Source organism: Corvus cornix, chromosome 1A (assembly GCF_000738735.6).
Source record: "Corvus cornix cornix isolate S_Up_H32 chromosome 1A, ASM73873v5, whole genome shotgun sequence".
Classification (NCBI taxonomy): domain Eukaryota; kingdom Metazoa; phylum Chordata; class Aves; order Passeriformes; family Corvidae; genus Corvus; species Corvus cornix.
The window spans coordinates 61,065,618-61,080,452 of record NC_047057.1 but is presented as its reverse complement, the minus strand read 5'-3'; the positions used below and the strand labels follow the sequence as shown (position 1 = coordinate 61,080,452).

At 41.3% G+C, this 14,835-nt stretch overlaps 1 protein-coding gene across 3 annotated transcripts; it reads right to left on the bottom strand.

The window, feature by feature from the left end:
• Window positions 1-1,975: 1,975 nt before the first annotated feature.
• Window positions 1,976-14,555, bottom strand: CMAS (cytidine monophosphate N-acetylneuraminic acid synthetase). Of its 3 annotated transcripts, none has more exons than XM_010410283.3 (9): window positions 14,334-14,555; window positions 11,545-11,687; window positions 11,163-11,318; window positions 8,472-8,605; window positions 7,523-7,617; window positions 6,671-6,842; window positions 5,022-5,172; window positions 3,971-4,253; window positions 1,976-3,864 (listed from the first exon to the last, which is right to left on the bottom strand). In XM_010410283.3, exons 1-8 carry the CDS (start codon window positions 14,492-14,494, stop codon window positions 3,979-3,981), a joined length of 1,287 nt encoding a protein of 428 aa, XP_010408585.1. In that variant the 5' UTR covers window positions 14,495-14,555; the 3' UTR covers window positions 1,976-3,864; window positions 3,971-3,978. The 3 variants fall into 3 exon arrangements, with proteins under 3 accessions (XP_010408585.1, XP_010408586.1, XP_010408584.1); XM_010410284.3 differs by having other exon boundaries at window positions 1,976-2,710; XM_010410282.3 differs by having other exon boundaries at window positions 1,976-4,253.
• Between the last annotated feature and the right edge of the window lie 280 nt (window positions 14,556-14,835).

The following is a 14,835-nucleotide window of genomic DNA, read 5'->3' as shown; positions in this document are numbered from 1 at the left end:
ACTGTACTAGCCATGAACAGGTGTGCAACTATACCCTCAGTTAAAAGCTACATCCCAGGAGATGGACATACATGGACTATCTCCATGTTTAATACAAGAGTAGCCCTAACTAGTCCAGGTATACTTCAATTTAGGCCAGAAACTTGTCTGCAAAGCATGTGAAAAATCAGGAAGAACATGTGCTATTTTCCAGAATATTCTCTCAATCTCTGAGTACATTTTGGCCAAGAACTTTCCCAGCAATTTACTGTGAGTATCTCTGACTACAGATATTAATGACCACTGATTAGGTAAGAGTCCCTGTACTCTTACATAATTCTGCATGCATTTTTGCCCTATTTTCCATGCGTTTTTAAGATTAGATTACTCCTATTGATAATAGTAATGCCATGTCCTGCTTCTCACCGTGTCAGAGCCACATGTTGACATGGAATGAACCACTAACACACATTGTGAAATGAAAATAAAATGCAGTTGCGTATTTCCTACACAAGAAATAGGAGGAAGAATCCAAGGTTCAGAACCAGAACTGTATCAGGTATCAGACTCCTGAAACATGTGGCCAAAGCCTCTTTAAGTGTTCTGAGGTTCATTAAATGTCTGTAACCCATGCCCAACTCTGGAAATCCCCAAGCTGCAATTGTGCTGAGGCCACAGAAAAAATGGAAAGCACCATAGAACATGATAAATTTATATTCCTCAGGCACCTGATTTTGGCCACTGCTAGCTTCTTCAGTGGCCTTTCCATGGCTTCCCATCCTTAATTTTACAGATATTTTAACACAACTCCCTTCAGTCATCCTTCTTCCAAAGTGAAGAATTCTGACTTGGTTACTGCTGCCACTGAACCTGATTCCTTTCTTCCATCATCCATTTTATCCTCCCACAAACCTTTGGAATGCTACAGCCTTTTCAACACAAAAGAAACAAAACAAGCAGTATTCAAGATACAAACCACTGAATTATACACTGGATTAATTCTTTTTATCCTATTTGCTATATATTCTTTTTCTAATAATTCCTGGTTTTTTAACTGCTACCACACACTTCAGACCAGTACATATTCTTCTGAATTATAACTGCTCAGTGAAAATGGATATTTTAATACATATGACATTAGGGTTGTTTCTCAATCAAGCTCATTTTATATATAACTCCTCAGTTTCACCAGCCCCTCTTCTTTACTAACCTGAATAATTTGGTATCATTGCCTTCACATTGCTCACTGCTCATTCTCTTTAATGCCTCCCCCAGAGCACGGGGAATGCTCTAATAAACCAGAGCCACATCCAGAAATGTATCTAGGATCAGAAATGGGGATACACCAACCTGTCCCAGAACATGAGAGAGAAACAAACCCACCATCCAAAGATTTTTCAGACACGTGCATTACTGGTAAGTTTTTCTAACTCATTTATGCATCAGTTTCACACATAATAGTGATTTTCTTCTGTACAGCATTATTGCTCTTATAATGGTGACAATTAGGAGGATTTTTCCTGCTGGGTGGAACTAGATTAATTTAGAGCTATTTCTAGAAAAAGGAGATAGTGTTTTAAGAACATACTACCAGAAAAAAAAAATTAAAACCAAAAACCTTCCCACATGGACTCTGGAAAAACTAGGTAACTAATGTGTGCTCAAGGTTTAAAAATCTTAAAAACTTGAAATCAGCAAGTATTAATAAATATCTCTGACTTCAAAGGCTGAGATATATGTGATTCATATTGACTTGAATTAAAATTAAGGTCAGAACTCATTGCATTACCTTACAGGAACTGGAGAGGAAGATAAACTGAATAGAAGAAAGAGCAGATAAAAATAAATGAACGGAGTCAGAAGTAGGTGAAGGTGTGCAGGTGATTAGTTTGGGTATTAAATCTGTCCACCTCCACCATCATAAGCCATTCACGTGTGGCACATGAACTTGGGAGTGTATGATTTGCAGTACAGAAACTCACCACAAGCCAGCCCATAACCATTCTCTACTCAAAAGACTAGAGAAAGCTGTTTATTTAAAATTTGACGTAATCAGCTATTTTTTCATAACAGCTTATAACAAATATTTACATAATTTCCTTTTTTTCCATTTCACATAATCATGATAGAACAGCCCACATTACCTAAGGTCTTCTTTGGAATACACTAGGCCTTTTAAAGTAAAAAACAAGTACTCATGTGACCAAAAGATGATTTCAAAATAAGCCCAGTATAACTAAAATGACCAGTCTGAATGAGTAACACCCCTCTAATCAAAGGCAGTCATGGTGTCACATGTACTGGAACAGGCATTGGAAAAATATTTACACATTTGAAGCTTTCCCAGGACTTGGGATTTCACCTCTAAGGGGACAAAGTTACCCTCATTGTCTCTGCCTCTCTGACCCCTAAATCCTTCATATGATTGAGGCTCTTCTATAAAATCAAGAGGAGTAATTAAGACATCCCTCATCCTACTCTATAATTAGGCTTTCCACAGCAGTGTGGGCAATCCAAATCTGAACCTTTCAGGCAGTAGATCATGCATATCCCATTTTTTTTTGGTAAACGGTCTCTACAGCTCTCTTATCTTTCATATTCCTCCCAATGTAAGATTATACCACGTTCTTCTAAACAAGAATTCATCAAAGTGAAAACACTGACGTCCAAAATGTGGCTCTCCTCTTGTCAAAGTCCATGGATTTATCCAGCACAGAACCCTAAAATGTGACTGAAAGGAGACATTTCAGTTTAGGTGATTTAAGAACTGATTAGTACAGCAAACAATTAATCTGTTAACTGTAGATAGGCAGTAAATAACTTCAGTTCAACATTTTGCTTTGTGAAAGGAAGTAAACACAAAATCAATCAGAGGCCAATATATCAGATGATATTATTCTGGGAGTGTCTATTTAGCAGAGAAAATAAAATGACAAGCCATTAAAATTCACCTCACTTGTAATTGCCAGTGTACCACGGGTATTTTTATTTTTTAGCATAATCCAAAACAAAACTTGACTCTGATAAATACTATGGTAGTTGTAATGTACAATACAAATCCTATTTTCCATAAATAAAGCATGTAAACCAGCTTTAACATGTTAAAGTGGTCTGTATATATATTTTATATAAACCCACATTAACTATGGTTTGGATTTTGTTGGGTTTTTTTTAAACAGCAGCTACTTTTCTATACAATAAACTTAGGACTTTTATTTGGCTTTAACTCATTTGTGGTTGCAATAGAGTCTTCATACAAAGAAACTGAGTTTCTGCAGAGATCTCAAAGCCAATGGGAAATTTAACTCCAAAATTGGCAAAATATTAATTTAAGCACTTCAATAAAACCCAAAATAAACAGATTCCAAGAGGCACAACTCCAAATGCGATTTAATTACTTATGAGCTTAAAACTGAACACATGCTAAAGTGCTTTCTTTAACTAATATTAACTTGTTTTACAGTAATGATGTTGTAGTTTAAAAACAGAGGAAGAAGTTTTATTAATAGGATTTTACACCTGACCTCCTCAGCATATGTTAAAACACTTCCTTGCTAAGGACAAAGCCTGTAAAACGCAATCACACAACCACAACACCATGCATTTGGTAACAGAAATGCAAACCACATGAGCAAAACTGACAGAAGTTTTGTTTGGTTTTTTTAAGCCTGAATTACAAATCTTCAAGTCATGCAAAATCATTGATCCCTGAAAACAGTCAGATTATGAAATAAAGGTGCACCATTCCTGTAGGACAGGTGTGATGATTAAGAGTAGATTTACAGGGCATGCTCTTTTGTAGCATTCCTCCCATTGAACTTAAATGGCTTTTAAAATCATCGTGGATATGTTCCTATTTTCAGCATATAATCATGAATGTGGGACCTGGAATTAGAGGGAGACACCTTTTAAACTCCACTGTGCTGTAAAATTTAAAAGGTAAGCATTCCTTTGGGATACGGATTTACTGCGGAAGAAAAGCAGGACTGACCAACGGCGTTACTCTTTTTCCATCAGCTCCTTATTTCCTTTCCTGCTGTTCTCATTCCTGCCCCTTTCCTTCCCTGCTGAACTGATTTCTTCCAGTTGCTTCCTTGCAGAGTTCACTTTCTCTAAGAGCAGGAATATGTGTTCCGTAAACTCCCGCACAGCTCCACAGCCACCTCTGCTCTTACAGATGTACCCAGCAGCCTTCTGAGCAGCTGCACAGGCATCAGCAGGCACACCACTCATGCCTGCCTGCTTCAGGCACTCCACGTCAGACTCCTCATTTCCTAGGGAGGAAGATGACAGACAAGGCAAAAGATCACAGAGGGGAAAGAATCAGTACTTTTCTCAGTGTTTTTCTATGTACGCATCAATCTGATTTTTGAAATTTGGGGGTTTTTATCACAATCTTCATCTCAGCAGCTCAAAAGCCCTTTGCACATGCAAGTCAGTTGTTGGAAAATCGTGGTGATCCATGTAAATGGTGATCACACTTCACAATCTTCAGGCAAGAGAAGAGTACTTTTAAGAGCAGTAAAATGATGTGAGCAGCTGAATAAGCATTGGCAGGACCCCACACTTAACCTGACACTGAAATACAGCTCAGCACAGAACCACATGGCTTTCAGTTCTGATTCTGTCCATTTGTGATTACCATTTCAGAACATAATCTATACAATATCCCTCTGAAACAAACTAGAATCAGTTCAAAATTGTCAGCTCTAAGTGTATGCTTATCAACATTTTGTTATCAAAATGTTTCCTAAAAGCAAAAGCTTTCCTATATCCCACTGGAAAAACAGTGAAGACTTCCCTTACCAAATGAAACACTGATTCATCATTTAGATTGTACCCTATCAAACCTTAAAGTACCTGCTTTTGGTGATTGTGTGCTGCAATTTGCACAGCAATCCCATTAAATTCAGTGTATTTTCAAAGAGAAAAGCTGTTTGAAGCTCAGCAGCACTATGAAATTTCTCTTTGTCTACACTATTTAAATCTACCAAAATAAAAGATAGACCAATATAAAATATACCAAAAGAAAAGGAACTGACCTAAGTAAGCCACCTCTTTCCAGCTCAAACCCATGTCTTCCTGCCAGTCCTTCAGAACCTGTAGTTTATTTGTTGCATTAACTTTTGCTACACATCCCAGTTGCATAGCTGACAGTGTTTTTGAACAATCTCTGTCAGAGATGAGTCGAACCTATTGAAATAAAATTAGAGTAAGTTCTACATCCCAAGAAATACAACATTACTATTGCAAAAAAAGTAGTTTTGCTAATAGAAGCTCTCCCAGGCATCAGAAAAGCATTGAATAATTGGTTTTCACAACTCAGAGCAGAAGTGATTAGCATCCAAAACCACAGACAGTCTTGAGGCTCCTTTAGGAAAGTGAAATACCGTTCTGCAGCACTCCCTGATGCTCAGAACAAAATTAACATTTGTCTTTTTAAATACAACATATACAAATAAAATACTAAATATCACAGTATGGTGGTGTGGTGACTATCTAGTGCAGTATCATCTAATTAAGTCATGGTATGGAATGAGAGAATTCCCAAGAAAGATTTCTGTAGTATTTATAGAACATGAAGTTTTTAACTTGGCCCCTCTACTTAATAACATAATTTTATTTACAGCAGCATTTCATAGCACCAAACCAACACTAAACAGACTGAAGCAGCACAGCACATTTATCTCTGGAAGTTCATTCCAAATTTGAAGTTTCAGGAATGATGTACAAGGTAGGCTAAAACCAGAAGATAATTGCAGCAGGGTTTTTAGAAATCTCAGATGCAACTTCTTCAGGTTTTCTGTCCAAGATGTAGACAAGCTTATCTTCCCTAATTGCTTTTAAATGCTACCAAATGCTCGGCACTGATTTTAAGTACAGAATGAAGAGAAGTGGAGCACAAGGTAGGACTGTATCAGCAACATACACTAGAAATGAATGAAGTGCAGCACAAAGACCTAGGGGTTTTTAATGAAACATTCCAAGTCAAAGAAGGTATGGAAATGAGCTCCCACAGGCAACAAAACAATGACTACAAGCTTCCCACCCCTTGGGCTTCACAGAAAATGAAGCTGAGGGACTGCTGAAAAACCATCTACTCCATTTCACAGGAGTAGGCTCTGGGGTGACCCAAGTGCAGCCTTTCAGTGCCTGAAGGGAGCCCACAGCAAAGACAGAGACAAGGGCCTGGAGTGACAGGACAAGGGGGAATGGCTTCACACTGCCAGAGAGCAGGTTTAGACTGGATATCAGGAAGAAATTGTTCCCTGTGAGGGTGGTGGGGCCCTGGCACAGGTTGCCCAGAGAAGCTGTGCCTGCCCCTGGATCCCTGGAAGTATTCCAGGCCAGTTTGGATGGGGCTCTGAGCAAGCTGGGATAGTGGAAGGTGTCCCTGCTCTGGCAGGGGGTTGGAACAAGATGATTTTTAAGGTCCAACCCAGGCCATTCTATGGTTCTGTGAAATGGAGAAAGATGCTGTAACTACTGTGATTGAGAACTTTCTCAAAACTCTTAACTTCCTCTAAGAGTTCTGAGGATAACATTTGTCCCCACCAATATATTATGCTGCTTGATCACAAGTACTGCGAAGAAACTTCAACTTCTATGCTGCCAGAATACAATTTTTTAGAATCTTTTAATGTGCAGGTTACATGAGACATGAAGGCTCACACTTCAGAACAGCACTTACCTGGATTCCTCTTTTCTTCAGCAGATCAATGCCAACAATATCTCTGTAATCATAGGAGACCATTTCCTTGTGATCTTCTGTCACATAAATGCGACCATTGGTCAGGCATCCATCAATACTGCAAACCAAGAGCTTCACCTCTTTTAGTGGCTCTTTGCCAAAATAGCCAAAGCTAGACAAAGAAATTATCTTTTTAGGATGGAAGTTTTTGCACACTTCAAAACCCCAAATATTTCCCATACAGCTGTAATCTTCAGACAGAAGAAACAGCTTTGAAATTCTTCTTTTCTAATGTTTTTTCTCATCACCATCACTCTCCAACTGTATTTTCCCTCTTCAAAGAAACAAACAGAACGATCCAAAGGACAGCTCAGTTATGTTATCCATTTAACAACTAGGATGACAAAGGCACAGAAATTATACTCCATTCCCACCCATTATTTCCTTAGAGTAGCTGCAAAGAAAAGGCAGCTGCTGAGATGGAATCAGCTCAGGCCCTCTACACAAACACTCCCATTCCTGTGGATCAGTTACTGTGGTGTGGAGCACGGTGATCTGGGGCACCTCAGCTGGGAAAGCCAGAGATGATGCTAACACATTACTCTGGTATAGTGGGGCTCACACTTTTCACCAAGCTGAACTTTAAAGAAAACACCAAACTACCAAAACCCTGCCATATAACAAAGGTAATTCAGGTGATTTCAACAGAGATAGGAAAAAATGATGGGCAGAAATAAAGCTGCCCAATTATCTTTGATCTCCATTGCTTCCATTTCATACATTATGAATTCACATGACCACACTTTGAAACAAGCAACATCAAAGAAATAAGGGAATAAAAAGTACTTTTACCTCAACACTCTCTGCTCTGCAATAGGCCAATCAATGTCTATATCAATATCCACACTGTGCTCTGCACGCATTTCATAGTAGGCCATTTTACCACCCTGAAGGAAAACAAACCATTGAAATTTTCTGCTTGGGTCAACCCAAACACAAAACTCTACAATTTAGCACCATGCAATGAAAGCCAGGTGTCTGGTTACACAGTGGCCACCATGGCTTATATAAAAGTGAACCATCAATTATGTTTTTGCCGGTGACACAGAACCATTTGAAGGAACCTTCAGGTTAATAACTATTTCCACTTTACAACTAGAGAAAGTGTGCAAGATGTTATAGCAATTACATCACACTAATTTCACTAAATCTTCTAATCAGCAAAATAGTAATACCTTCAGCATTTGCTAAGGAAGGCTATGATTATTATTTGCTTACTGTTACTTAATCACCAATGGAAAAATATCCACCACACCTCAGTGTTGTTCTGCATCACTACACTGGGATGTAAACATCAGGAAATGGAAAAAGACTTTTAAAGTTACCGTACAAAATTGGCATAAAATTAAACTGGCTGAAAATACAAATTTACAGATTATGACAAGGCTCTGACACTGCATGAAGCTCAGTTTCACACCCTTAGTGGCATTAATGTGAATTCTAAGATACACCAGTGAAATGCAAAACTCAACTCAGTATTGTATTGGCTTAGGGTTATAGCTATATAATACATTTATTTGCATAAATTTATTTGCTATGGAGGATGATGTTACTGGAACTGCTCTAGCTATAACTAGCCCTGCTAAATTACAAATAATTAGCAAACTGTTCTGAGGTCAAAGTGCTGTTATTTCACACTGACTGTAGTAGAAATCAAAATAGAATATTGAATTCAGAACCTTCTACAGCAAGAGTAGAAGATGTATTATTCTGAAGAGCACGAAAAACCAGAAGTACTAACCTGCAAGTAGCCTTTCTCAATCAGATGTCTCTTGGCAAAATAAAATGAGCCATTTTCATAGAGCTCCCCAGGCCAGTCTTGCCTCCGGTACCGCTTTGCTGGATTCAGGTTTTGGGGTTCTGTCATCTTGTTTTCTGTTAACAGAGGGAAAAAAAAGATAAAATAAGCTTTACAGAATTCCTGCTCAGAGTCACTCAACTTCCTAAATAATTTCTGTTCAAAAAATAAGGGCGTAATTCAGTCACCAACTTCTCTCATTATTGCTCTTGTTGCTCAACTTTATAAAAAACCCCAGACTGGTTTGGGTTGGAAGGGACCTTAAAGATGATCCAGTTCCAACCTCTTGCCACAGGCAGGGACACCTTCCACTATCCCAGGCTGGTCAGAGCTCCATCCAATCTGGCCTGGAACGCTTCCAGGGATGCAGAATCCACAGCTTCTCTGGGGAATCACTGAATTGCTTCTCTCTCTTGGAACTGTGGATAAACTGCAGGACTACTCTGTATAGCAGAGGAAAAGGGAATTTTTCATTGCAACTTTGGAAAAAAAACCCCCCAAAAAATCAACAACAAAAATCCAAGAGGTTATTGGCTCTAAAACTGGTTACTATAAGGAATAGGAGGGACATTCTTGCAGACTGTCCTTGCCAATGTGAAAGAAATACTATTCCTGTACTCCATCTCCTAGTGCACACAGGAATGCCTGAATGCACTCTGATACCTGAAAGGACCGGCCTGAAATCTGCAAGGTGAAAAAAGAGCATATGTGAATAATTTTTGCCTGTGAAAACATCTTGGCACTTCCCCAGAATACATCCTATTTAAGGATATTATGTTAACTCTTCATATATGGTTTAATCAGTGTCCACAAATAAACAAAGAGCTGTCTGCACAAATACCATCCCAAAAGATCCCATATTACTACCAATGACAGTTGTACATGCAGCAGAAACCAAACCAGGGACCAGAGGCTTTTGTCCTTAAGCCCCTTCAATCCAGATGCACAAAGCAGCCAAAATTCACCAGGTCTCATGACCCAGTAACCACAAGAAAGTTAGAGGGCATTCTCAAATACCCAAAACGTCCTGAGGCTTTGGTAGATATAAACACACCTTGTGTTTCATAACCAACTAAAGCTTTGTGCTCACTGAAGTGAACATTTCCAGTCAGAGAGAGACCTTTCTCTTTCAGGATCTATCAGTATTAAACCTTAATGCAGAAGGAGCACCAGATCTACACAGTAAAAAAAACCCCATGAAATTCTTTTAATTTAATCAGTTTTCTGAAGCTGTATGGAAAAATAAAAAGAAGAAAAACCATTGTACAATGCTGCTGTGAATTTCCCCTGAAACACCACACTCCTGAAAGGCCATTTGCATTTATCCTTAAGCTGCTCATGTTGGCACAATGTTCTCCTCAGTCCTTGCAGCTGAATGATTCCTTATCTCTCACCACATTAAAAACTTTTGGATGTCGTTTTATGCTGGAGAATTACTTGCTCGTTTAGGTAGGCCTCAAGGCTTTCTTATTTAACAATCTGCCTATGGCACCAATAACTTCAGGAAGCCACATGACACATCCACGTGAGATTTTTTCTTTCACGTTTGTCCCTTCCAGCATCTCAAGATGTGCATGTGGCTTCCTAAACTGCAATCCACAGAATCCTGAAATTGCCACCCATGCTTTTGATATCCCTCTTATACTGCACAGTGTCATTTATTTCTCCTCTTATGAGGAACAACGACAATGTTCAAGTGTTTATTCCAAACAAAGGCTTAACTTTTATTCCAACTTATCTCTCGGATCAAGCCTCATTTATTACATGTGCTCTTTTACAGCATGATGCTTTCTAAACTCACCTAAAATTCATCTGAAGCAGTTACTGCAATGTCTGAGTAACTTTCATTAAAAAAAAAACCCAACAAAACCCCACTGTGACAGTACCTGAAATAATAATTTTTAAAAAAAGAAGAAAACATTTTTGCTTTAACCACAGAAACAAAACCAATATACATAATGTGTGGAATAGTTCTTTGTACAAGGACAAAAGGTGCTTTATAGCTAAACCAAGGTAGAATCTTTATTTGTAAAATTACGGTCTCTGGTCATCTTGGCCACTGTAGCTGAGAGGCGTATTTTCTCTGGGAAAAACCAATCATATTCTTCTGGATGAGCTAACCAACATGAGTTCAGCCCTCATGACTCACAGGCAGTCTGCAGTGTGACATAAGTCAGCAGCCAAATTATCAGGACGAAACAAAGCCTAAGTCCCCAGGCCAAGAGGTTGTCATCCCATCCTCACCAAGATTTTACCCCACATTGTTGGTCATTTGTTAGCTACTGCATAGCAAGAACAAACAATTTTCTAGTTAGGACCTCAGTGTCATGACTGAATATGCATGAATACCCATTAGAAAGAAGTTAAAATGTCAGGTTTTTTGGAGCTGTATTTTCAGCCTAGACAAGTTAAAATATTTTAATTTCTACAAAACAGTTACAGAAGGGCTGAGCAATGCTTGGTATTATCAAGACAGCTGTGCTTGGCAGGAATTTCTAAGCCATCTCACACCTCTCAGAGAACTCAGTCCATGCCTCAGACATCACTTCCTCAAATACCAAGGGTAGGAAAAGCAAGCATTTGAAAAAAATAAAAAGTTAAGTACAACTGTAACCAGAAACACCTAAATATTACCTCCTTTCTTTACCTCACTCCATCTGAATTGATGCCGCCTCACAACAGAGAAGACAGAATCAAACCCCTCCTTCTGGATCAGATCTGCCACTTTTATAAGGTCACTGGGATGTAAACAGGGAGATGTTGCTTGAATATTTCCTACAATATCAACCTCTAAAGAAAAACCAAGAGACATTTATGAAACAATTCATATTTTCAGTAACACAACAGCAAAGTGTGGTATGAGTAGGTACCACACACCAAAAAATAAAAAACCCAAAAAAGGAGAATCTTTCTAGCTTTTATTTACTCAATGCTTTACTTATTTTTCTAAATACTAAGAGCATCATCCCTCTGGGGCTACAATATAAAAGCTCAGCATACTTCACCCCTGATTTACCATGATGATGATTGAGAAACTCTGTGATGGCTTCTAGAGAAGTTGAGGAGTCTTGAGAGACTTCAGGGCTCCTGCGATGGACCTGAGCCCCAAACTGCTTTGCAACCTTCTCGATCTCATCATGGTCTGTGGAAACCCATATGCTGTTGGCAAACAGTGACAGCAATTAATATAAAGAATAAATCCCATCATTGTTGACTTGCCTGTTGTAATTTAACCTGAATAAAACCCCAGCTTATTTATGTATGTATTACACCTTGCAATGAAAGCAACTAGTTCTTGTATTTGTGTTAATAAAACTACCCCAGTCAGTCCAACAAGCAGCTTGGAACAATGGAGATAAAACATGGACATTCACTAAAATCTGAATCTTAAATTGCATTCCATACTGGAAGCTTAAGCAACATAAAATTTGAAAGTGTTCTCAGAAAAAGCCAGTGTCAGCACACAGAATTTGTCAGGCACGTTAACAGGTCAATGAACAGTGAATGGGTTGGATGTGGCATTCAGAATCATGTAAGAGCTTAGTTTACAACAAGTAAAACTGCCACGAAGTTTAAAGATTAGCTTATGCTGCAAGTGTGTTAAAATGTGTTAATTGGGCTCCATACAATCCCAGAGAAGGAGCTGTTCAAGTTCATTATGTTTAGCACAGAAAACTTCCTGTACTGGTAAAGCAAGATTGCGATCGTTCAGGGAAAACAAACATTTACAAAAGGAAGGGCTAATTCTGAGCATCATGTGATGACAAACACTGAGCAACTGTGAAGCCACTGCTGGCATCGTTGTGACAAAAAAGCATGTAAGGTGTAAAAACAAAAGCTATGAAAAGTCACCCTTCCTCTCTCAGCAATGCACTGTCCACAGCAAATGGTGCTGCAGTTACATTTCTTCCCCCAAAGACACCGTGGGATCATCAGAAGTAAAATATGTGCGACAGCGACAGCAATGTCAAGTCACACCCACGAGAACAAACACACAAGAGGTGTTTTCTATAAACTGCTTTGGGATGGTGAACTTAAATACACACTCCCCATTCAGCTAACAGAGTTTTGTTGTGTAACAGGTACCCTGCACACCTTTCCAAAGGTGACCAGGCACCTGCCATGCCTCAAAGTCAGCTTGTACAACCCTGACTGGCTTCCTGTTGCGAAAATTCAGATGCCAAACAGAAGCCACAGCAGGCCATTAAGCAATACAGATTCACCATCATTAAGAAATTACCAGTGACCTCAGTCAGAAGTGTTCTTGTCTGCTGCTTTACTAAAAATAAAACAGAATGCTGCATCCTCTACTTTTCAGATACAGCAAGAAAGGTTTTCCAGGCTAGATAACGATACAGCAGCTATGAGATACAGACTGCTCTGCATCTAGCTGGGCTGCATTTCCACTTGACTTGCTCTGAGCATTATGCAGCAGGTTTGCACTGGGAACCTGCCCCTAAGTGTGCTACACACTAAGCACATCCTAACCATGGTTTTAACTATCAGCAAATGTGTAGAAAATCCTCAGTCTTGCTCCTGCAGAAAAATCTGTAATGCCCATATTCTCAACACCAACAACACCCTTGCTTCTATCTAGCTCTAATTATTGCTACAGAAGTTTCAGGCACTTGCCCACAAACTGAGCTTCTCTTCTGAGTCACATGAGCACACAAGATTATTTCCTTCCACTTGACATTTGAGTGAGAATGCTTCTGATGTGCTGTGTCCAGCTGTGGGCTCCCTGATACCAGATAGGAAAATGGCAGCAAGCCCAGCAGGAGCCAGCACGATGACTGGGCCTGGGAGCAGACATATGCCAGGAGATGCTGAAAGAGACATCTCAGCAAGGAGGCGACTTCACTGCTGTCTTCCGTGCTGGGCAGGTAGAGAGAAAACAAGGAAGCTTTTTCTGGGTGAATACAGTAAAAGCAACAGAAGGGCTGTGGGGTCTCCATCCTCAGAGATCCCAAACCCAGTGCACACAGTCCTGAGCAGCAAGATGGCCACGAACCAAAGTCATCCTGTGCTTCAGCAGATCATCGCCAGCCTGGCAGTTCCATTTAATGCAGATGTCTTAATAAAGTAAAACCATCAATGTTTGCTGGTAAACATCACCAGCTAGTGGCCACCCAACCACGCATCAGAACAACTTTAATGTCAAACTACTGTGTTAAAAGACTTTGATTCCTTCATTCCTCTGCTGCTCACCCTCAGCAGGAAGGGACAGCTGAGCTCTTGACAGGGTGCTTGCCTTGCCTGACCCTTAACCTGGTGCCACACTAACTGCACCCCTTTGTCTTAAGTGAGGATCTCCTCCAACACTCATTGGCAGAGTCACAGCATGGGTCAGGCTGGAAGGGACCACAGCGGGTCATCTGGTCCCACCTCCCTGCTCCAGCAGGGTCACCTGGAGCAGGTTGCACAGGATTCCATCCAGGCAGCTTTTGAGTATCTCCACCGAGGGAGACTCCACACCCTCTCAGGGCAGCCTATTCCAGTAAAGAAGTTCTTCCTCATGTCCAGGTGGAACTTCCCGGGCATCAGTTCGTGCCCCGTTCCTGACGTTTCCCCTGTCCCACTGTTGGGCTCCCCGGAGCAGAGCCTGGTCCCTGCTCTGAGCCCTCCCTGCAGACGCTGACAGACACCTCTAAAACCCTCTTGACGAAGCGGCGGCTTCCCCCAGCCCCTCCCTACGCCGGGGTCCCTCGGCACCTCCGTCCCGAACCAGAACCCCCCGGCACCCCCATCCCCAACCAGGACCCTCCAGAGGAAGGGGAGGCGGAGGGGGATGCAGCGCGTGCGCACCTGTGGAAAACGCCGGCGTCGATGGCGGCGCGCAGCACCCAGCCGATAAGCGGCACCCCCGCCAGCAGCTTGATGTTCTTCAGCGGGATCCCCTTGCTGCCGCCCCGCGCCAGCACCAGAGCGGCCAGGTGGGGCTGCGGCCGCCCCTCGCCCGCATCCATGGCCGTGTCCGTGTCCGTGTCCGTGTCCCTGTTCCTGTCCTGCTCCCCTCTCGCCGCGCCCTGCCACGCGCACGGACCGCCCCGCGGGGGCATGCCGGGAAATGTAGTCCTGCGCTGCCGCGCATGCGTGTTGGGAGCGCGTCGGAGAGACACCGGGGGACACCGAGGGACCCGCGGTTTGGGGGGCTTGAGGGGGGTTTCGGGGGATCGTCTGCCCTTTGGTGAGGAGAGGGTGCTCCTTGGGGACAAGGTGCCCCGCAAAGCCCTGTCTGCCTGCTTTCACGGATGGCCGGACCTCAGCGGTGTGTATCTCTTTAGTCTAGAGAAGACTGAGAGGGAAT